The sequence below is a fragment of the Bos mutus genome, chromosome 5, assembly GCF_027580195.1.
Source record: "Bos mutus isolate GX-2022 chromosome 5, NWIPB_WYAK_1.1, whole genome shotgun sequence".
Taxonomy (NCBI): Eukaryota; Metazoa; Chordata; class Mammalia; order Artiodactyla; family Bovidae; genus Bos; species Bos mutus.
In genome coordinates, this window is record NC_091621.1 from 45,621,277 (window position 1) to 45,644,881 (window position 23,605).

The 23,605-nt window shown below is 58.1% G+C and overlaps 1 protein-coding gene across 6 annotated transcripts; it reads right to left on the minus strand.

Moving 5' to 3' along the window:
• Positions 1-2,081: 2,081 nt before the first annotated feature.
• Positions 2,082-22,615, minus strand: RARG (retinoic acid receptor gamma). Of its 6 annotated transcripts, XM_070370850.1 has the most exons (10): positions 22,383-22,615; positions 21,551-21,617; positions 18,061-18,392; positions 6,834-6,982; positions 6,482-6,623; positions 5,680-5,840; positions 5,313-5,489; positions 4,723-4,927; positions 3,945-4,103; positions 2,082-3,292 (listed from the first exon to the last, which is right to left on the minus strand). In XM_070370850.1, the coding sequence occupies exons 3-10, from the start codon at positions 18,242-18,244 to the stop codon at positions 3,093-3,095; spliced, it is 1,377 nt and encodes a 458-aa protein (XP_070226951.1). In that variant the 5' UTR covers positions 18,245-18,392; positions 21,551-21,617; positions 22,383-22,615; the 3' UTR covers positions 2,082-3,092. The 6 variants fall into 6 exon arrangements, with proteins under 6 accessions (XP_070226951.1, XP_070226949.1, XP_070226950.1 ...); XM_070370848.1 differs by lacking the exon at positions 21,551-21,617 and having other exon boundaries at positions 22,383-22,605; XM_070370849.1 differs by lacking the exons at positions 21,551-21,617; positions 22,383-22,615 and adding an exon at positions 20,223-20,450.
• Positions 22,616-23,605: the final 990 nt, after the last annotated feature.

The following is a 23,605-nucleotide window of genomic DNA, read 5'->3' on the forward strand; positions in this document are numbered from 1 at the left end:
ACTGATCTAGGAGACCACGGAGCAGATAAGGGTGAAAACAGGTCAAGGGAGTTGGTGACACAGGGGTCTGGAAGAAGGAAGCTCATCTACTGAGTACCTATTGTGCGCTGGATGTACCATCATAATGTTATAATTCATTCTCACAAGAACCTCATGACATAGGTGTGAAACTTCCCCCAGCCCCCTAATTTTACAGACGTAGAGGCTTAGAAGTACAAGGTAAAGAATTTTGCCCGAGATCACATAGTTAGCAAACTAGCTGATCTGGATTTAAATCCAGATCTGCCTGCCTCCCAAATTGATGATTTCTCTACTTCCTCATACAGGAACATGACGGGAAGGAAGAAATATGGAGGCAGTAAGTACTGTAGGAGGGGGATGTTAATGACAATTGTTCTTTCTGAAAACCTGGCGCCCACTGTCTTAGAGTGGGTGCTTAACTACATTGACTCTGGAGCCAAACTGCCCAAGTTCAAATCCCTGGCTCTGTCACTTACCAGTAATGGGGCCCCAAGTTATTTACTTACCATTCCTGTGGCTGCTTCATCTGTCAAGTGAAACTCATATGATTGTTCTGAGAATGAAATGAGATTATTTGTATCAATTGTTTAGTGGAGAAGGTGGCACTTATCACTGGCTGGATAAGAGTGAGAATTGATGGGTGAGAAGTAATAGAAATGGGAGAATGAAAAATTCAAGATCCAGACGCTGGAAAGCTGGGAGACATTGGCACAGGGCCAGGCTCAAAGGATGAGGTTGGGAGTCCAAGGAGTCAAACAGTGGTGGAGCCTGGGATGGGGGTGGCAGAGGTGAACTGGGCAAAAATGAGTACCCACATGGCAGCTGGAGTCGGGCAAGGATGAGGCTGCCGGGAAGAGGTTGAGGCCCGCAGTTGACCACGGAGTTTTAAGAAGGAACTAGACGTGATGTCTGTTCACAGGTCTGTCTCCTCTACTGTGCAGGGACCACAGAGCCCATCTCCTGGCAGGGTGTTCAATGAACACCAAGTCGGGGGAGGGGTGTAGCTGCCAGAGGAGCAACTGGGGAGAAGGGGGTCCTCCTTTGGGTGGGCTTCAGCCAGCCTCTGGCTCTCAGACCTCTTGCCCTTCCCCCACAACTAGGGTTGCCACAGCAATGACCCCTCCTTCCCTACAGGCCCTGTGGTTTCCTCTAGAGCTTCTTTCACTTTCTTCTTCTGCTTTTCCCCCCTCTTCTCCCCTGCTCCCACATCCTCAACCTCTCTCCCTATGTGCACAGGTCCTCGGGAGACAGCCAAGCACAGGTAGGCAAGGCGCTATCCCAGGGAAGAAGGGAGGGGTGGGTGTTGATGGGGAGACACAGGGGTCCAGGGAGAGTCCAGGGGCGCAGTGGCAGAGGTCAAAGGCAGTGGGGCTAAGATTGGGGTGCTGCAGGGGCTATGGCATGCAGGGGCAAGGAGAGGAATTCGGACAGAAGCTAAGAGTGGGGTCGTGGAGGGCAAGCAGGGTCATGGAGAGAAGGGTGGGCTCAGAAAGGGTAGATGGATTGACTCAGAAGGTGATCCTGGGATCACGGGGGTCGGGGGGTGGTGCGGCTCATGGGGTGAGGGGCTGGCGTAAAACAGACACACCGTAACTGAGATGTACACCCTGCTTCTTTTCTTCTGGGGCCAGGGACCCTCCTGAGAACCAAATGAAACGGCAACGACCCCCTCCACAGAGAAGGGCAGATGTGCACGTCTACAGAACTGCGGGTGGGGACAGCTTAAAGACCTCTGAGGCCCAGCACCTTCCTGGAGGTTCACAAAGTCCAATCTAAGCACCCACGCCTGGTGAACATGGGTGGCCCAGATGCTCAGGATGGGCCCTTGTGGACCCCCTTTGGGTCCCTCTCCCACCACGCCCACCCAGCGCGTCTCATCCTATTTCCCAGTTGCCTGAGGAGCCTGCACAACCCACCCTCCTCATCCAGTCCCTGTCCAGGTCCCCTAGTTGCTTCCCCCCCACCCCAGGGAGCCACATTACATGAGTTTCCATCACTTTATTTTGCAAAAATAGAAAACTCAGCAATATGCGATACAGCGGGGCGGGGGGCGGGGGGTGGAGGAGAAATGTAAACAGAGGGGAGGGGACAGCACCCGGACCCCCCAGAGAAAAAGGGGAGCCAGAGGGAATCTTATTTGGCAGCTAAATACAAACTGGGGATTGGAGGAAGGGAGGGGTCACAGGGGCCCTGGGCTCCCCCTCCCAAGTCCCCTGGAGGAAGGGGTCAATTCCAGGGTGTAAACAAAAGCTAATAAATAAATAGAGGCTTCCTCTGGGTCAGGGCAGGATCAGCTAAGCAGTGCCCACCCCACCTCTCCCTGGGCCAAGCTGCTCTGGGGGGTCAAGGGGGAAGGCACTAGGGGGAGAGGGATCCCCCTGGCCCCTCTGTAGTGTAGGAGGGTCCCTGCCCCATGGCTGAGATGAGAGGCAGGGGGGCCCAAGGCACGTGACAGGGCTGGGGGAGGGGCTTGTAACGGAGGCCCCAGTGAAGAGGTGCGGAGTGATCCACATCTGTCCCTTTCACCCTCTGCCCGCCCCCCAACAGGGCCCGGGCTGCCCCACTCTGACCTGGCATGAGGATGGGGCACAGCGGGCAGGATGCACCCGGCAGGTGCCTCACGCAGCATTAGGCACCAAGGACAGGGGCAAGAGGATGGGCTCAGCCCTCCCCCTATGGCCCCCTTTTTGGTCTCTAGTGTTCCTGTTTGCTCCCAGAGGCCTAAGCACCCAGCAGAGGAAGGGGCTGTGGAATGAAGGGTCTTCCTCCTGCCCTGGGGAGCCTGGACCCTGGTGTCTGAGGGGCAGTGCTAAGATTTCAGAGTCCAAACCCAGGCTCACCCCTCTGCCCTCTCTCCTGGAGGGAACAGGGCAGGCCCCCAGGACTGGAGAGGGAGCCGGTTAGAACAAGATGGGGATGAACACAGAGGCACCCCTGGAAACTTTGGCAAAAACAAGGAGCTCATTGGAAGGGGTGGGGAGAGGGCAGAGCAGGTCCTCCCCCAGTCACTGGCAGTGTCTGGGAGATGGTCAGTCTGCTGCCTGGAGCCCCAACCCCCACGGCAGGGGAAGTCAGAGACCCTGGTCAGGATGGGGGCTGCGGCCCCCTCTGCCCTGGCCCCCGGGAACCTCATCCTCGCTGGAGGCCTTGGGGTGAGGGCCAGGCTGCGAGGAGTCGTCCTCAAACATTTCGGGGTTCTCCAGCATTTCTCGGATCAGGGGAGGCATCGGGCCTGGAATCTCCATCTTCAGGGTAATGGCCCTTTCTGCTCCTGCAGTGGAGGAACAAGGAGGTTCAGGGAGGCTGAGGTACAGCACCTACGGTGGCCTCCCTAACTCTGCTTGACTGCCCTCTGGGGCTCCCAGCACAGGCCTATTACCTCTGTCTGCTTCTTTCTCTCCCTCTTTCTACTGTAGAGCTCCTGGGGCCCACTCCTCTGCCTGGAGACTCTGCCTGTCTTCTCTGCCAAGTCCACTGCCCACCTTTCCTTTCAGGCTGTCTCCTCCAAGATTACACAGCGCCCACCTTCCAGCCACACACCCTGGACCCCCTCCGTAAGCCCATGGCTGTTCTTAATAACATTTATCACTAGGACTAACATTCATCAAACACCGCGTGCCAGGCGTCCAATCAACCTTCCTGTGATGCTGGAAACATCTGCTCCATCCAGGGCAGGAGGCACTGAACTTTATAACTCAGCACAGCTGTAAGCCTGTTGTGTGTTAACTTGTTTCATCCTCACAAACAGAAAAACAAGGTACAAAAAGGAAAGGTATTTTGCACCAAGTGTTCCCACTAGCATGCAGCGGAGCGAGGATGCGAGTGCAGGCTGCCTGATTCTACCCCACTCTGCTCTTGTCTCTGCCTGACCTGGGAGACCGGCAGCTCCGAGAAGACAGAGGGGAGGCTTGCTCCCGACTAACCCTTGGTGCTGATGCCCCGGAGGTCAGTGATCTTCATGAGCATCCTGGGGAACATATAGGGCTGACTGGGCCGCCGGCGCCGGGCATAGAGCCTCAGGGCTTCAAGCAGCGGTTCCTGCAGCTTGTCCACTTTCTCAGGCTCCTCCAGGTCCATGCGGTCTTTGGGGATAAGCACAGGTGAGTGAGAGAGACATGGAAGACAGTGATGAGGGGCTGATCCCAAGGTGCCCTGCCCTATGGCCCTCCAGGCCCCAAACCCTGACCATGAGCCCCACTCAGACCATCTCCCCTGCTCCAATCCCTATACCATCCCCTCTCTGGCAAGTGGTTTTCTCTGGTAAAGCCTGCCCAGGACTTCCCTGGTGGCTCAGTCAATAAAAGAATCTGCCCGCAATGCGGGAGACCTGGCGGGAGACTTGGGTTTAATCCCTGGGTTGGGAAGACCCCTTGGAGGAGGGCATGGCAACCCACTCCAGTATTCTTGCCTGGAGAATCCCCATGGACAGAGGAGCCTGGCGGGCTACAGTCCATAGGGTCACAAAGAGTCAGACACGACTGAGTGACTAAGCACAGACCTCTATGTCAGCACTAGTACCGGGGGTCTCCTCAGCTCCCTGCCCCCCATCCCGGCTCTCCCCCTCTTCTCGTTGCTTGTTCCAGGCTGCTGGGCAGTCTGTAACTGGAGCTGAGGAGTCCGGGGTGGGACCAAGGTCTCCAGCCAGGTTGTGGGGTGCGGTGGGAAAGTAATCTGAGTCAGCGCCAGGGGGCGCCCCCGCACCTCCGCAGATGAGGCAGATGGCGCTGAGCAGGCCTGTCTCTGTGTCGTCCATCTCCAGCGGCAGGAGCTGCCCAGCGAAGGCAAAGACGAGGTCTGTGAGGGGCCCAAAGCCGGCGTTGTGCATCTGAGTCCGGTTTAGGGTCAGCCCATCGGAGAACGTCATAGTGTCCTGCTCTGGGGTGTACCTTGTGCAGATCCGCAGCATCTGGAGGTGGGGGGAGGGTTAGTGCTGTCTCTGCGAAGGAGCGCATAGGGTGGGAGGGAAAAGAGCATGAGGTACAGGTAAAAAGTGAAGCAGTTAGGTCCTAAAGGAGGGCCACCTAAAGCAGGCAGGAGAAGGAAGGCAGACAGATGGAGTGTCTGAAGTTGGGGGAAGAGAAGAGAAGTCAGAAGGTAGGGCATGCAGAAGTCTAGGATCAGATCTCAGGGGCAGAGATTAAGACAAAAAAAGAGCTTGGGTTTCGAGGATATCTGGGGGAGTCCCAGATTGGAGTGGGGAACAGAAATAATGAAATCTTTGTGTGGACCAACTCCATGGTCTCGTCTGAGGGTCAGGCTATGATGGGAGACAGAGCCAGGGTTTAACTCACCAGGATGTCCAGGCAGGCGGCCTTGAGCAGAGTGATCTGGTCAGCAATGCTGAGACCGGTGAAGCCAGGTAACCGCTTGGCAAACTCCACGATCTTGATGATGCACTTGGTGGCCAGCTCGCTGAACTTGTCCCACAGCCCCAGATCCAGCTGCACCCGGTGGTCTGCACTGGAGTTCTGCAGCAACAGCAGGTTAGAAAGCAAACTAAGGCTCATCCTGTCTTCCTTTTGCCAAAACCCCTGGCTCTCCCTCTGCATGCAGATGCCCTGACCGTTGTCAGTGCCAGACCACGGCCTCCAACACCACCCCACCCATTCTCCAAAGTCAGCGGCCCCTGCCCTCACCACGGCCCTGCCCACTCCTCACCGTGGTGTACTTGCCCAGCTGGCAGAGCGAGGGGAAGGTCTCCTGATGGGCCTTGCTGACCTTGGTGATGAGCTCTTCTAACTGGGGGCTCAGCTCATAGCTGTCAAGCGACCCTTCTTCCTTCACCTCTTTCTTCTTCTTGTTGCGATCATTCCGTACGGCTTGAGGGTAGAGGCAGATGAGGAAAGGGTCAGGACTCTCAGAATCTCCCTCCCTATCCCCTCTCACACTGGAGAGCATCCATTCCCTGGGACCCGGTCGGGTTCTCTGTCTCCTACACTAGCTCCCATTCCCAGGCTGGCTCTCCCCAGCCCCACCCAGGGCCTGCAGCCCCTGCTCCCTCCCCAGGCCATTCGGCTCCATCCTGCCCTTCCTGTCACCCTGCAGGAGCTGGGGAGGGGGGGCAGGATATGCAGGCGGCAGGATATCCACTTATAGCCTTGGCAGCACAATGGCGCAGGGGAGGGGGGGCACCCCAGATCCACCTCAGGCTCAGTGCTGGGAGCAGGGGAGGGGACTGGCAAGCCCCCCAACTTGCCCATGAAACAAGGAATGTGCAATGGTAACCCCCATTCCCTCATTCAGACGAAGGGTTAAGCTCTGAGAAGAGGGAATGGGAAGGGGTGGGGTCTCCTGGGTAAATGGAACTAATCAAATAGGACTGGCCGAGGAGGAGGCAGCACTCCAGGGCGGCTGGAGGCTGATCACAGAGGTCAGGGAAGTGGGGGCAGCCAGTGGGAAGAGGGTGGCAGCCACAGGCTAGGACAGGAGTGCTCCTGCCCAGGCAGGCCTAAGGGCCTACCTTCCTTGGACATGCCAACTTCAAAGCATTTCTGTAGCCGGCAGTACTGGCAACGATTCCGGGTCACCTTGTTGATGATACAGTTTTTGTCGCGGTGACATGTGTACACCATGTTCTTCTGGATGCTGCGACGGAAGAAGCCCTGGGGTTGGGGGTAAGGCGCGGAAGGTCAGTGAAGCAGGATGCTGGGAGTATCAGCCTCTTGCAGGCCTTGCAGGTGGTCCCAGGCTCAGCCACATCTGTGCAGAGTAGCATCCCTCCCACCCCAGAGGGATACCCACCCACACACAGTCTCTGATCTCACCCAGTCAACTCTGGATGCCCAATGCACCCACATCCACCCCGTACACACCTTGCAGCCTTCACAAGAGCTGACCCCATAGTGGTAGCCAGAGGACTTGTCATTGCACACGAAGCACGGCTTGTACACCCGGGGAGGTGGAGGGGGCGAGGGCGAGCTTGGCACCATCTCCTCTGAGCTAGTGCTCTGTGTCTCCACCGCTGGGGAGAAGCAGTGATGTGAGGGTCAGGGGAGAAGCCCCCCTCAGATCTCTAGGCATCCTCATCAGATACACACCCCACATTCCCACTTCTTCCTCTGGCTCGGTGATGACACCATCGCCACCACATTGATTTAAAGTCCCAACAACCCATATACAGCCCCAGAGTAAACACTTCCAGAAACCCTCAAATGACTACCATTACCTCCCAACCTGGCCACCTCCCCCTATAATAATGTCCTATACAACTGCTCAATTCTCCAAATTCTGGGTCCAGGCCATCCCGGAAGTTAAATTCTCTGGGCCTCAGTTTGCCCAGCTACAAAGTGGGTGTGTAAAGGGGTATCGGCCTGTGGTTCTGAACTCTCCAGCCACTCCTCACATTGGGTCCCTGTCAGCAGACTCCCTCCTACCCTTCTCCTGCTCAAGAGGCCACAGATCTGGGGGTGAAGAGGCAATTCCAGGTCACCTGCGGCTAGCACCTGGCTAAATCACCTGCCAGGAGACTCAGAAGGTAGAAGAGAACCTCATCCTCTCTCAAGCAGTACAGGGGAGACAGTCCCGGATCTTTTCCCCCCTCAATGTGTGTGTGCGTGTGCACTCTCAAGTCGTGTCCGACTCTGCGCCCCCATGGACTGTAGCACGCCAGGCTCCTCTGTCCATGGAATTTTCCAGGCAAGAATACCAAATGGGGTTGCCATTTCCTTCTCCAGTCCCCCCTCAAACCATCCCCCAAATAACCACCAATGTCCTTTTCCCTAGAAACCGCTGAGACAGTGGAGCAAATGGGACGTAGGGACTGGGAAAGTAGGTTAGGGCACATGCAAAAGCCTTATGTTACACCTGAAGACATGGAGGCCTATGGAGGGATGGGGCCAGCCCAGTGCCACATTGCCAGTTATGGGGGTGGGGAGGGCGTGGGGGTAGTAGGGAGGAGCGGGGAGCGGAAGATCTCAGGTCTAGATCTAACTGGCCAGGCCAAGAGTGAGAGAAGTTAGGAAAGGGAGGCAGGTGTTTGCTCAGATTCTCAGGTCTAGAAGTTGTTGGGGGTGTAGCAAACCAGAAGTCAGGTGACAGTGGGTTGTATCCGGGGTTGATAGGGGAGGGGAGTACCTCTGGACCCTCTCTGAGCTATGTCTTCACTCCTAAACCTCCCCTGCAAAAGCTACACACTGCTCAAAAAAGATCTCAGCCCATGCCATGCAGAGAGTTTGTGGAGAGGACACCCTCTGTTTAGGAGGCTGCTGAGTAAACCTCTTTTGAGTGTGTGGTCGGGTCTTCAGAGGGTGGGGGAAAAAAAAAAAATCTGTAAATTATTCAACCTGTAGGACCAGTTGCCCAAACCTGGAAGGCCTAAGTTAATGCAAGAAAACCCTAAAGCCTAACGAGTGTCCCTTGCTTGCACCCACCTCGTGAACACCTTCTTCCTTCTAAGCTGCTGTAGCCCATCTGGTCAGAAGTCCACCCAGGCTGCCAGAAGGACAGAAAGGCCTGGGATGCCAGGATGCTGGGGTTCCGGATTAGCTCCATCCTCCCCACAGGAGCAGGAGCGAAGCCCTCCCGCCCCCCAACACACACAGACACTCCATTAGCATAAGAATCTAGCTAGAGTGAGATTCCCCAATGAAAAAGGAGAGCGAGGAGTGGAGGATAGGAGGGTGCCTGGAGTCTATTCAGAACCAGGCGGGAAATGGGGGGGCGGTGCTGGTGCTGGGAGATGGGGAGTGGGCTGGGATGCCTTTCTTTCAGGATGGCCCCAGTGTCTGAGGGCACATGTGCTGCCCACAGGCCAGTGCGTGGGGTGGTGCTTACCCGCACTGACGCCCTCCCTGCCCGCAGAGCGCTGCCTCATTTCCTCTCTTGCGAAAGGGCCTGGGTGCGGTCAGACTGGCATGGGCCTGTGCCAGCCAATCATGAGAGTGGGGGTGGCAGGGAGACAGGCCAGGGGCAGCTTTTCTCGTACTCAAGGTACTGTGGTCCCTTCTCGGTACCCCTCTGACACACCCTCACCCTTGAACCCTAAAGTGCAGCCCAGCGGCTCTGGTCAATCTGGAGCGAAGGGCACAGGAAGGCTAAGTGGGTCAGCTCTGCTCAGATTCCTTTCTCAGCCCTGGGCAGAGACCCCACCATGACGATGCCTGGCCGGGCTAAGCAGGGGCCCCTGCTGTGGAGGAGGGGGGTGGGCTCTGGGTTTTTCTCCTTTTAAAGCCCAAATTGCTGAAATTGAGGAAATTCCTGGCCAGGCTGAGCGGAGCTTCAAACAAACTCTTTATAACCGGCTGTAAACACTCCCAGCTGCGAGGCCCAGGGCTGAGAAGCCCGGACTCACAATCTGACGACACACACCTCCTTGGAGACACTCTCACACATCAACAACACACAGGGCACAAAAGCAGGCACATTACCAACCAGCTCCTATACCCCTATATTTGGCACAGAACACCCAGGTAGGCACAGAGGCTCATGCACTCCAGCCACACTGTGGAGGTGGATGCACAAGGCAGACACACAACATCCAGCATTCGCTTCACAGTTGCAAGCAACAAGCTCTGCCACCAGACAGACACCCGTGGCCTGCCAACGCAGCACCAGAATGCTGGCGCTGCCAAGCACTCACAGACACACCAAAGGACTTCTTTCCTTCCCTGGTCAAGACACATAGGTCTAAACTACTTTCTCTGAAAGTGTGTGGGGCAGGCCCGAACCCCCCGCAAGGCCCTAGAAGCCAAAACTGTTGGTCCAAACTGACTTGCCAGCCAAGTCCCATGGGCTTCTCTGGGCCTGAAAAAAACCAGGTCCTTGCCGGGTCCCCACAAAAACCGTTCCTGGGAGATTCTTTCCATCTCAGTATATTTCCGAACATACTCCAAATCCCCATCCTATCCGACCATGAGCGGAAAGTTAAGAATTCACAAGGATTTGGTTTGGTGCAAGTAACTAGTTTATGTTTTCCCCACCCTTTAAATGCTATACTTTTCTTCTTTCTTGCCCCACCCCACCCCACAGTTCGGTCTCCTATTTGCCACCTCCCTCTTCCAGTCTCCCAGTTGTTAAATCTGAGCAGCTCTGCCCTGCAACCAACAGACCCAAAAAAAAAAAAAGCGATCTCGTAAACAGCGCTGCCGTGTGCCAAGGAGCGAGGCGCGTTGGCGGGGGCTCAGTGACCCCGCGCGCACACTCCCCGAGCGCCCGCCGCCCGCCCCTTCCCAGAGTGCCCCCCAGTCCCGCATCCCCGGGCTGGAGCGCCGTCCCAGCCCCGGGGAAATTCGGGGGTGTTCCAGGCTCCCCTCCCAGCTCCTCCCCCCCACCCCACCCCCGCCAGGCACTTCGGCCCGGGCTTCAAAGCCGCCTCTCATCTGGACTTCATTTTTACTGCCTCTCAGTCCCCGGCTTTTTATTACCGCTCTGGAAAGGGGTTCCAGGGCCCCAGGCCTGGCATCTCCCATTTCACAGAGAGGGAAAGATGTGTATTTGGGGACTCAGGAGTCCTGCTTCCCCGGCCGCTGCTACCTCCATTCCCCTCCTCACCATACACAAACTTTGCTTGAAGCTTTTCCCTTCCTACTGAAGTTGTGGGCTGGAACCATAGGAAAAAGCGCACACAACCCTATACACATTTCCTAACATTTCTTTTCTCAGTGGGGGAGGGGGGCGCCAGAACCCAATCTGGCCGCCTTAGTGTGCACAACCCCTTCCACCCCGCACACAGCACACCCAGAGGATGCACGCTCCAACACAGCCCTTTCCAAAACCGCCCCCGCGGCCACGCAGGGCACACGCCCTCCCGGCCTCACGCCACAAACAATTCCACACGGGGCCATGCGGACCTGCCAACGCAGGCGGAGGGTGATGCTGCGTGGAGAGACCCCTGCACCCACACTCGCACCGCCTAAGCTAGGCGCTGCACACTCCAGGGATGCCCACGCTCCGCAAACGAAATATATATATTTTACACTCGCAACTTCCCACATGGACTTCACAAACGCCACCCACGGTACTGGGTGCCATAGCCCTCCGGGGCCACGAACCTGCCTACACAAACTACCAACGCACCTCGGCCTCTCCCTATCTCCGGGAACCCTGGAGGGGCATCAACCACAGGTCCTAGCTATATACCCACCATCGAAACCACACACACACTCCAAACACTACTGCCCACACCCAAAGGAGTCGCTGAGGCCCCCACTTTTAAAGGGCCAGTACTTTTCTTTCCTACACACCCGACCCTCACATGGAAACGGTCAGAATGCCCGCTTGCACCCCAGGTCCACCTTTTACACATGTAGAGCGAGAGCCGCTGCCTGTCCTGCACCCCACACCCCACCCCCAAGCTCGGGTACCTACACTGCAGACTGGCGGGTTGCGGCCAGGCAAAAGACTCGAGTCCGGCGAAACAGGAGCTGCCGGCGGCTCTGCGCAGCAAGCCAGCCCCGGGTCCGCCTGCCCCGTACAGCCGTCGCGGACCCGGGGCAAATGTTTCCATGCAGTCGTACATCGCGACCCGGCTTGAGGGAAGCTGGGTGCTGGGAACACCGAGAACCCGCAGCCGATTCCCCCTCCTCCCCCGGCGGCGCCCCGCTCCTGGAGGGGGGGAGGGGGAGGGCTAGCGTAGGGCGCCGGGCTGCATGGGGGGTAAGGGGTGGGCGGGGAAGAGGGGGATCCCCAGCAGGGGAAAGGGACTGGGCGGGGCGCAGAGCCGGGGCTGCCGCTCCTGCCGCGGTCTAGCTCACTCTGGGCGCCTCGGCAGCTAGCACTGGGGAGACCTTTTGTAAAAGCGAAGCCCAGAGGGGTGGGGGGTGGGGCTTAGAGAGCTAAGGGGGCCGGGCACCAAGATGAGCAGAGCTGGGAGTGGAGCGCACACACACATATACACACACATACACACACACTCGCACCGCCGCGCGCTTGCTTGCTTAAGACACACATCCGTGCATGCATTTATCTTGGCAGGCACCACGCATTTGCAAATATGCAATAGTGCACATGCATGTCTGCACGCGCATAAAATCAGAGGTGTACACACACGTTTTTGCAGACACACCTGGCTCGGGAGAATGCTTGCAAGGATTCTCTCTCTACAGCCGGGAGGCTTTGCAAGCTTTTGCACTCAGGCGCGTGCCCCGACCGGGGATGGGGGAAGGAGTGGAGGAACCAAGCACACGCATTTCCTTTCGAGTTTCCCCCTCCCCCCAACAGTCCTTTTTTTTTTTTTTACACAAGTCTGTACAGGCAGGGGTTTCGCGGAGGACTGGGGAGAGGGGAACATGGAGGTTCCCTGAGCGCGGCAGTTCTCCAGAGCCCAGGGACCTGCACTACCTCCACCCCCTCATTCCCAGGCCTGGCTCCTCCCTCTCCCTCCGCGCGCGCGCCGCAGGGCCGAACAGAACATTCCTGCGGCTGGGCGCGCGCGGCCTGCTCCTTCCTTCCCGTCCTCCCCCTACCCCGGTCCGAGGGCCGAAGCGCGCTCCCGCCGTGAACTCTCCGGGAACCCCCCTCGGGGCGGGTGGCCGGGCGCGCTCACCTCCCCCTGACCCGGCCCCGCCCCACCCCGCCCAGGCCTCAGCCAGCGCCGCCGTGGAGTCCCCCCGCCCTCCTGCGCAGCCGGAGTCCACCCCTCCTAGCCCGAGCGGTGCTCCCTCCGCCGCGGCCCGGGCCGCCTCCCTCCGAGGCCCCCAAGGCCCGTCCCGGGGCTAACGTTCCCGGAGCGCTTCCACTGCCTCTCCCAGCGCCCCTTCCTCGAACCTGACATCACTTGTAGGGCTCAAGGCTGCTCCCACCGTGCCGACTGCGTCTCAGACCACACTGCCCTCCTGAGTGCCAACTCCCCTCCCCCAGAGTGCCAATGCCCCCAAGTGCCCAGTGCCCCTCTCGGCAATAACTGCGAGTCTGGTCGGTAGCTGTTCTCAAAGCCATTCGATACCCCCACCGATGGCAAACTGCCCCTTCTCCCCTTTGGTGCCACATTTAGTGCCCTTCGGATCTCCGAGGGCCGCCCCACTCGTTCCTCGCGGGCCCCTTCCGGGCACTGAGCGCCCTCGCCCGGCGGAGAAGAGGGTGAGGGGGCGGGGGTTTGGCCACGTCAAGAGTTTGCCCTCGCCGGGCCGGGCCGACTCGGGGACCCTGGCCCCGGGACAGCGCCGGCGGCGGCGACTCCCGGAAACCGCCCCCTCCTCCGCGCCCCGCCCGCCGCCCGGCCGCCCGGCGGGCCGGCCCAGCCGGCTCTGTCAGCGCCGCTCACACGGGGAGCGCCGGGGGAACAGGAGCGGCGCCCGGCCCGGCCCATTCCCCCGCCCGGCGGCGGTGGCTGGGCCAGGGCGGGGCGCGCTTTTCTAAGAATCTGTTGTACCGGGTGGGGGGCGCACTGGGGTGCCGCTGGAGTGGGGCGCCAGTTTGGAAGAATAAAGAGCAGGAAGGGGTGCCAGAGTAGGCGAGGGAAGGGAAGGCAGGCGCGGAGGAGGGGCCGGGGTGGCTGCCGGGGGCTGAAGGGGGCTGGGCTGGGAAGGAGGGCCTGGTTGGCGGATGGGGGAGTCTGGGGTGGCAGGGCCGACTTGGGGCTGGAAGCAGGGATGAAGAGGGAATGTATTGGTCTTTTCCAGTTCAGCCTTCCTGAGCTCCCAGTTCTTGCCCTCAACCCCAAATACACCATCTCTGGATGCAGCCATTCCCCACGAAGAGAAAAAAGGGGCGACAGATTTCTGATTCAGAACCTGGCCAGTGGCAAAAACAGCAATTAAGTGCAAAATGAGGAGTACCCCCAAAACAAGGGGGGAAAAGCCCTGATTAGTCAACTCCAGGCTGCCAGTCTCCCCACCCCATCCCACCCTTCCCCCTCAGAAATCTGAAAGGTCCCAATTAAGTCAGGCCTGCCTGGTTGGTAATTAGAACCAGAAGTGGCCAGGCCACAGGAGGGGGGTTGGGAGTGGGGCACAGGAGGTGTGGGGGGAGGGCTCGGAGAAGTCACGAGTCTTCAATAGCCCCCCTTTCTATTCAACAGATGCACCCCACTCCTCATCAGCCCATCTGTGTGTGTTTCCCAAGCATTGCAGGGAGAGGGGTCCTTAGAAGGGACTAGGCAATGTGATGTCAGGCCCACCCTAACCCCCAACCCCAACCCCCATTCTAGACAGTCAGCCTTGAAGAGAAGGTAAAAAGATGGGGGAATCTAGTGCCCCCTCTTTTCCCCAAAGTCCCCCCAGCCCTTATTGCAGCAATTAGACCCATTAGCCTTCTAGCATTTCATGGGAACCAGATGTTCTCCACCAGCCTGGTGGGAGTATAAGGGGGGGCTGCTGCCTGACTCACCCCCTTCCCTATGATCCCTGCCACCAAAGTGCACCCCTCCCAGCTGGAGCCCCACAAAGCATGGTCCCAGAGGCAAGGAAGAGTGTACCCCATCCCCCACTGATGAAGCCTTTCACACTGAGCCTGGCATGGTCACCCCTCAGAGCCTCGACCACCCTGGAAAGGATGCATTTGGCCATCAAGGGGCTGTGTGGAGGGGAGGGACAGCTAGCTCCTTCTGCATCTCTCCTTTGCTCCCCTCCTGCCACCTTCTGGAAGGGGCTTGAGGATAACTGGCTCTGAATTCCTCACACTAAATTCTCGTTTTCTTCCAAAACCTTCCCTCAAAAAACTGAAGAGGGGGCATTTCGAAGCAGAGAAGGCCCCACCCCAAGGGTAAGCCTAACTTAGGAGTCCCACCTGAAGGGCAGTGAATGGGAGGGGTCTCTGGAGGTGGGGGCAGCAGTGGAGCCGAGGGATAGGGAGGTGTGAATGAGGAACCCGGGGCCCAAAGCAGGGCGGTGAGGAGCGCTGGGCAGGATGGGGGCTGGGACCGGGTAGGGGGCCAGGAGAGGGGGGTGCAGCCTGGGCCCCAGCGGCGGCGGCTTGCCCAGCTCCCCCCGCCAGAGAGGTTTCCTGTTGCAATCAAAGCCCCGTTTGTGTCGGCCTGGAGCTGGAGCTCGAGCCTGAGCAGGAGAGACCAGGAGGGGAGGGGAAGGAGGCAGTGGCTGGGGTTTTTTCCTGGAGGAGGCCTCGCTGCTGCCGCCTGCTCACCACCAGGCCCGCCCGCTTAACAAGGCCCTGGCCTCTCCCGGAGTCTGGGTTCTCTCTGTGTCTGTGCCTTCCAGCCTGTATATTTCCCTCTCTTGTTTAGGTCTCTGAGTCTCTCTTTTTCAGTTTCTTTTAAGTAGAACTCTTTTTCTTCCTGTGCCAGCCTGTCTTCAGTTTCTCCATGTGACTTGGTATGGTGCAGCCTGGGCTCCGTGACCCAGAGACACTGTCACCAATTTCAGAGGACAAGCAGGGCTAGGTCGTCAGGACACCAGCTATCTTCTAAAGAGGGGGAGGCGGGCAGGGCAGGCCTTCCCTTCCCTTCCATCACACTCTGTTCCCTGCAGTCTTGATAAAACAAGCACAGACCACACCAGTGGTCATAACACTGAGATACACAGGGACACAGACACCAGGGTTTCATGTGTATGAGTGAGCAAGCACACCCAAACCTTCGCACATGTGTACACACACACCCCCCCCTCCAGTTTTCCACACATGCAGGCCTGTGCTTGCCTTGGCAGCACATGTTCCCTTCCCCTCCCCTCCTCCAACAGGCGGTTCTGAGATGCCTTACCCACTCAGGCCCCCGCGGCACCCCAAGAGATGAAGCAAGACTGCCCTTCTCAACATTAGTGTCTCCAAGGTGCTGGGGACCCAGTGGTGGGATCCAGGAGCCAGCCCCGGGGCTAAGTTCCAGAATCCTTCACAGTCTACCCTCCCTCCCACAGACCAGCAACAGAGGCTGAGGAAAGAGAGCCAGCCACCAGGTGAGCATGGCTTTGACTTAGGCTTCCAGTCCCCTTCCATTAGATTGCCCAGTCACAAAGGGAAGGCAAGTGAGATTACACTTTCCCCCTTCAGCCACTGCTGCCCCGTGGGAGGTCTCTCAGACTCTCCCAGCTGCCTCCCTTTCTTCCACTAGATGCTGCAAGCCCCACTCCCAGGTAGCTGTCTGGACCCAGGCCTTTCCCTCCTCCCCTCCCCACCGCCACCTCTCTGCCCAGGCCTGTCCCCTGCTGCCAGCCACACCCTCCCCAGCTACAAGCCCAGGTTCTGGCTCCTCCCTTGGATTTCTTCTTTCAGCCCCCCTCCTTCAGGGCAGCCTTTGGGGATACAGCTTAGTCTGACCCCTTCCCCTGCCTTGACCTCACTTTGAACCCTGACCTTGCTCTCCACGTGTCCAGGGCACAGGGGCACATGGAGAACTTCGCTGGGGGCTGGCTCCTGGCTCTCCGCACTCTCCCTGACACCATTCTTTCTCCTCTGCCTTCTACCCCCACTCCCTTAGTTGCCTGAGGAAATGGGAGAATCAAGTCCCAAGGGACTGAGTTGTACTGCTCTTTGCAAGAAGGGCATTCATGTGGGAGGGTGGTTCCCTCCCACCTCCAAGACCCTGGGACAGATTCATGGGGTGCAAATGAGGTAGGGGAAGCCCAGCTGAGGTTTACAAAAAGGGGGGCTTTGTGCTCCCTCCTTCACCTGCATGCCACCCAAATAACCCCTGCTGGACTACAGACAGGCCACCAGCAGGCCTCACCAAACCCCAGACACACCGTCAGCAGCCCATGAAATACCACCTCACTCCTCACACTGACTCTTTGTTGCAACCCTGGAATTCTGTGTGTGAGCAGCGTCTCAGGGCCACACTGTGCATACAACTGCACATGGCCTTACACACACACACACACACACACACATGCCTTCTCTAGGTGAGCTTGATCTTTCCAGCAGAGCTGCCAGCCCCAGTCCTGTTTAATCACCCCTTCACACACACACACACACACACAACCCTCCAAGTGCCAGCTCCTGAACACAGGCCCCTTCTCTCCACCTCTCTCTCTCTGAGCTTGTGGAGCTATAAGGGATGTTATCTTTATCTTTTGGTCTTTTCTTCTCCTTCTCTGTTTCTCTGGAGCTGCCCCTCTGTCTATCACCTCCCCTCCTTTCCAGGTGGGACCTTCTCTGCACCGGCTCCCACACTGACCCTCTATCCCACGGAGGCCAGCATCCTAGCCCTCCAGCTCCTGGGCACCCATGCCTGAAATGACCCCGGCGAGGAGGATCCACTCCCAAGAGGAAGGAGAGGGGACCCAGAGGGAAGAAGAGAGGCCTCAGCTTGCTGCTGTCAGCTTCACCCAAAGAGGGCAGGCCTGAGGGACAAGCAGGGATCTGCACAGCATGTGGGCACCGGGCCAGAGAGAGAGAGAGAGAGAGAGGAGTCTACAGCCCACATGGCTGGCGGAGAGGATGCTGCTGGGACCCCCCTCCACTTTCCCGGATTACTTATGAGACAAGAGCTACCTTCCCTGTGGCTATTTCCACCCTTCCCAGAAGCAAGGGGCTTCCCTGGTGGCTCTGCTGGTAAAGAATCCGCCTGCAATGTGGGAGACCAGGGTTCAATCCCTGGATTGGGAAGATCCCCGGGAGAAGGGAATGGCTACCCATTCCAGTATTCTGGCCTGGAGAATTCCATGGGGTCACAAAGAGTTGGACACGGACACTGAGCGACTTTCACTTAACCAGAAGCAAGAGGGAAGTTTCCTGACCCCAGACATCTCTGGGTACCTGGCACTAGATTCCGTTCCTCTTTTTTGCAGCCTCCCCCTAATTCAGGACAATTTCACCTCTCGATCCAAGAGTCAGCAGATTGTCTTCCCAGGCTCCTCCACTTCACAGCCTGGCTCCCCACACCCCTCCACTGCAGGCAGGCAGCAGCCTCAGACTTCCCCAGACCCCCCCTTGGCTGCCCATACAAAGAGGTTCTCCCTGCTAGTTGACTCGCTCAGGAGGCAATTTCAGAGTCCCAAATTTTAGGCATGCCACTTTCCCATCCTAGCTGTACAGGAGGACTCGCATTCGTAAAGATGTTCATTTGCTCCCTATCGAGACCCCCTCATGGCTACTCCTTTAGATCAAAGCCCTAAGCCTGCCTGCCTTCCTAACGGGGACACCAGTTCTCTCATCCACCCACCAATGCCCTCCTGTTTCCACTTGCCCTCATCCCCCACGATCCCTGAGACTCACACAGAGAGGCCATCTCCTTGGGGAGGTCAGGCTGGCCCAAGCCCCGGAAGCTAGGGCTCAGCATCTCGAAAGGTGGAGACCCCCTGAGTGCCCCTGGGAAGGCGAAGGGGAAGCCAGCCCCTGGGTAGCCAGAGCCAGGACCCAGGGCACCAGGCACAAAGAGTCGCTCCTTATTGGTGGCCATGGCCGCGGCAGTGTGGGAGGCTGAGTCCCCTGGGGTCTGCTGTGGGCGGGGGACTTCTTCAGCCACAGCCCCCGCCCATGCCCACTGCCCTGGCCTGGGAGGCTCCGTGCCCGCCCTGCCTGGCCTGCTCACTGGGTCTCCAAGAGTCCTAAGGAGAAAGAAAGGAAAAGGAGGGATGAGAGAATGATCACTTTGAGGTTTCAAGCCCCATGACCCTCACCCAGCTAGTCTTTTCTCTCCTTGCTGCCACAGTTTGTACTGCTCAGGGCCCTCTGTACACAGTGGGGGACATAGGGTGGGAGCTGATGCAGGCTCAGAGAAACTCACCCAGAAAGGGTAAACTAAGTTTACAAGGTGAATGACAGCCTCTAGACTCACAGCAGAAAGGACTCCTAAGCTAGGAGACCACTGAACACCATCATGGGCTGAACTCTTGATTTAACACTCACATCAATCCTGCAAAGTAGGAATTATGATTCCCATTTCACAGATAAGAAAACTGAGGTTAAGGGACTGATTAAAGGTCACATGGCTGTAAATGGTAGAGCCAAGATTCAAACTCTACACTCTGGAGAAAGTGACCATATCTTTTTTAACACTTTTATCATAAAATGTTACACCTCTCTGGAACACAGATCCTGAAGCCAGACTATCTGAATTGATCCCTACCACTTCCAAGCTGCGGGATCTCTGATGTATTAACGTTACTTAATCTCTCTGGGCCTCAGTTCCTTTCTTTGCCAACTGTGAATAATAAGGCCCACTTCATAAGGTTATTATGAGGATTAAATAATTTACCATATGTAAGGTGTCTAGAATAATATAGGACACATACTAAAGGCTTTGTGTATCTCATGTTCTTTTTCCTTGTCCCTTCTCTTCCGCCATACCTCCTTTAATTTGCGTTCCTTTCTTTCCATCTTCCTCAGTGCTCCCTCCTAGTCCGTCTATGTCTCCAATGATGCCTCACTTCCTAACCTCTCTTCACACCCACGGAGGCTGATGGAAGCCCTGCTCTGTGCCAGGCATGATGCTAGGAAGCTCCTCTCTCTGTCCTCAGTTCACTTTGCTTCTCCATCTCTTCTCTCTCTTCTCCGAGCCCTCTGCACATAGCAAGCCCTCTCTACATCCCCCCTTCCTCTAATATAGCCTGACCCCTGAGCCCAGGGGAGGACGAGGCAGGGGGGGCGGGGGGGAGGAAGTGAGAATCCTAGGTTAGGCAGGTGGCTCCTCTCCTGATGCTCTGATAAGGGGAAGGTTGTTGGCTCTCCTAGGAGTGCCAGAACCGCCCACCTGTCTCAGAAGTTAGGGACTGGGAAAGAGAGTCATCTCAGCCTAGGTGCCTCCTCTACCAGCCAGAACGTAATGGACTAGATGAAGAAGGTCAGAGAGCGAGGATGGAAGAGAGCGAAACACAGAGTCCTCGGGGTAGGCAGCCCCAGAGGTAGATAATGGGTATTTCACATCTCTTTCTAAGATCAATATCTTTCCATCTTTGTACCTCTGTTTTTTCATTTTTCCCCTCTCTTTTTTATCTCTCATCTGCTTTGGCTTTCAAGTTCCTGAAGGTAGATTGTCGTGGCGGTTACAGGAACTCAGACCCCAAGCCCACTCAGTCCCAATGCATAAAGCAGCCGCTGCCCTTCACTTGCCACCACTCAGATCCCCAGCACCCTGACTCTTCAACCCAGGGTCTCCCTAAGTCCTAAAAAAACCTGAGCTCTGAGTCCCCAGGGTTCATCTCCTTCACCTTACCCTATTCCCTGCAGTCCTCTTCCCAGGTTAAGCCAAGGTAGAGCCAGGAGTCCAGGCCCCTGAGGCCCCTGGGCCACAGCTTAACAGGCTGGGCCACATTCCAGGTGGATTAACCCCTCCAATGCCAAGGGTGAGAAGCTACTAGAGGTCCCCCCATCTCCCCGACTGGCTTAGGCTGATAACTTGGCTGTGTGGTCCAGAACTCTCTGTCTTTGCTTCTCACCTGTGGGTGGGAAACAGAGCCCTGAGGGCAGAGCAGGAGGACTTTGAGGGTCCCAGAGAAGGATGCTCAGGCTCCTAGTCCTTGTGGAGGAGTGAAGCTGTGAGTGAGTGAAGGACAGCCCAGCTCTCCCGGGAACTTCCCCTTATTTTGCCTCAGAGAAGGAACTTGAGCGTTGAGTGAAGAGAGGAAGGGGAAAGAGATTCATCCCAGTTCTGAACCTTGGTTTCTCTGCCTTGCTGAGAAGAGAAGGGGAGGGTCCTAAGTCTTCGGTAGAGGAAGGGACCAAGGAATTGAAGACAGTGGTACACAGTGTAAAAGGAAATCCTAAAGTAGGAACCCAGAGGCCATGGTACTTCAGGGGGACCTGAGGAAGGGAGAACGGACTTCTTTCCTCCCAAGATGCCACCTCAGGTGGAGAGGGCTGACCAGGGGAAAGCGGGCCCTTACAAAGCTGCTTCTTTTCAAGTTGAGGTGGAGTTGAGGGGAGGGCATGGATGAAGGGGGCTGCCGGATGGAGGCGGGGGTGTCTCTCTGCTGGCTTGCCCGCTCCAGAGCCTGGAACAAAGCTGCTCTTGTCGGCGGCTCTCCACCCGCTGCCCCCCTCCCCTCTGTATAAACACGACCACCTTTTTCCATGACCCCATCCCCAGCCTGGGCGGAGGACCCAGGCATCCTCTGCTCTGGTCTGGGCCCCCAGTCTGCTCCCCAGGAGGCAACGGCAGGCCGGGTTTCCCTGGCCTCCTGCCACCCTCGGGGGAGTCCAGACCCTTGAGTCTCCACCTCCCATCCCCGTGTGCCCTCCCTCTACCTCACTGGCCCCAGGGAGGGGCAGTACCCATGAGGCAGGCAGGCAATGCCAGTGGAATGTGTGTGGGCATCGGAGGGCACGGGTAGGGTGGGGCAGAGGGGGGAACTGGAGGTGCCAGTTGGGTGGCTTTCTGAGCCAGGGGTGGGGGTGTGCCGGGATGGGGGTGTGTGCCCTGTGCTGCCTACTAGACTCCAAGCCACAGCATGTGTGTGCATATGTGTGTGCGAGAGTATGTGTCTATTTGGGATACCCAAGCTCCAGGACCCCTCCCACACTGCCTCCTGCCCCCTCCCCTGTCCTCTCTTTTCTCGCCTCAAGGAAATGAGACACCACCTGTGGTCCTCAACCCTAAGTCAGCATCTGAGCAGTGATGGTAAGGGTACAAACCTCAGACTTCGGCACTGGTACCATCACCTGCCCTAGATGTGGGCCCTGAAGGAGCACCACCATCTCAGCTTCTTGCCCCACAGACCCCTCCTCAGGCTACTTGCCCCCCTCCCCCACCCCAGCATAGTCTTACCCTCTGGCCACCTGCAGAGACTCCCTCCTACAGACTGGGTCAGATCAAGGGAACTGGGCTGTAAGAGCTGGAAACAGGGAGGCAGTGCGCCAGTAAGGCTCTGGGACTGGAACTCCTGGGTCCCTTCCCCAGTCTCCCTGCTTTGCCTTTGTTCCATTCAGGCTCCCCTCAAGAATACTCCGGAGGAGCCCCCCACCTCGGCTGGAGGGAGCCAGGACTCACAGCCAAGGTTGCAGACTTGAGAGAGGGACTCCTGCACTGCGGTTCAAGGCAGTTCAAATTCACTGCGGTTCAGCTACACAGACCCCTATCCTATCCACTTGTCTCTCCAAACTTCCGGACTCAAAGGGACAGAATCATTTGCCTCTGGCCCTTCTGATGTCCAAGTGGTGCCATTCCACTAGGGAAGGAGGAACTTGGATCAGCGTGGACCAAAAATCCTCCCCTCAGATTCCCCAGGAGAAGCCTGAGGGAAGGCGGATGGTGGACTTTCCCCGCAGGAGGGGACCCTATCTCCCCTCACACTCCGGGCACAAAAATAAGGATAGAAGCCCGCTGGCTAATGTTCTCCCAAAGCTCTCCCAGAATACTCACCACAGTCAAGGGTGAATACAGCCCAGCCCAGCCCAGCTGTCTTCCCCAATCCCTTCCCACCTCAGGGCTGACCCCCAAGTCGGGGCCAGGAAGCCCCCCTCCACCCCTGCGGACAGCCAGACCCGCGCGGGGAGGAACCGAGCCGGCGTGGCTCCCGGCGCCCCCGCCCCCAGCCCACCTCGCCCGAGGAGGACCCGGGCGTCCGCGGCGGCGGAGCCTGCGTCCCCGCCTGACTCACCTGGAGGGGGCGGGAGGGGGAAGGGAGGCCGCCGGGCCCCGAGGTCCCGGCGTCGGGCGGTCGCGGGGATGGAGAGTCGCAGTGGCAGGGGCTCGCGGTGATGGGGGGTTCTGGGGGGGCACGGACTCTAGGCTGGGACGGTCCCGGGGCCTCTCGGAGCCCGCCCGCCCACGTGACCGCCCCAAAATATCCGACACATTTTCTCCCAAACCGCACACTGACTCTGCAGGCGGGGACACGGAAAATATTTTCTTTCTTTTTCTCCCTCCCCACCCCCCCACCTCCCTCCCAGCCCGGCTCCCTCCTCCCCCTCCCGCCCTCGCTCCTCCCTACCCTGCCGCCTGCCCCTGCCCGGCTCCCTCCTCGGTGCCCTGGGGCTGGGGGGCGGGGGACTGGGCGGGGCGGCCCGGGACGCCTGGGTCTTTGCCCCTCCCATTTGCTGGGCTTCCGTGGCTCCGTCCCCGGGAGGCCGGGCAAGGCTGGCAGAAGAGGTCAGTGTCCTGGGCCCATGATGCCACCCTTTCTCTCTGGCACTTTCCCCATTCTTGCCATTTGCGGACTGGTTGAGTCCTCTGGCCGGACTGTGGTTCCCGGAGGCTAGTCTCTGTACCTCCTCAGGACGGGCAGTGAGGGCTGTCTCCACGTCCTCCCAGGGGTGGCTTGACCGCGCAGGGATCTGCCAGAGCAGCAGCCACTATCTTCACCCTGCGCTTAGCCTTCACCTGCGTGTCAAAGTAGACTCTTCTTCCCCATGCCTACCCCAGCCGGTCCTTAAGTCCCAGGAGCAAACTGGTTTAACTAGTGGAGGTTGTAGGGGTTCTGAGGCTTGGGCTTAAAGACCTCCTCCTCTCTCTGCCTTGAGTAAGCTGTGGGAGTTAGGTCTCCTGGGTCCCCGGCTGGCTGCCAAGGCCATCCCCACCTTTAGGCTTGTGTCTGGAGGGGAGAGGCTGGGAAGGAGGGCCAGGGATCTGTAGCCGGGGGTGGGAGGAGCCTTGCGCTGGGTGTGAGAGAGAAAGCCCAAGCAGAGGGTGTGTGTCTGCCTTAACTAGCGCCTGCCTGCCTGCCGGCCTGGTGGATGCGCCACGAATGTTGTTGACGCTGGGTGTGTGTGTGTGTGTTTGTGTGCGCGTGCGCGCGCACGCACCCAGTGTGAATGTCAGTGTCTGATGGGAACATTCCTCCAACTTCAACGTGACCACCACAGACTCTCAGTCCCTAGAGTC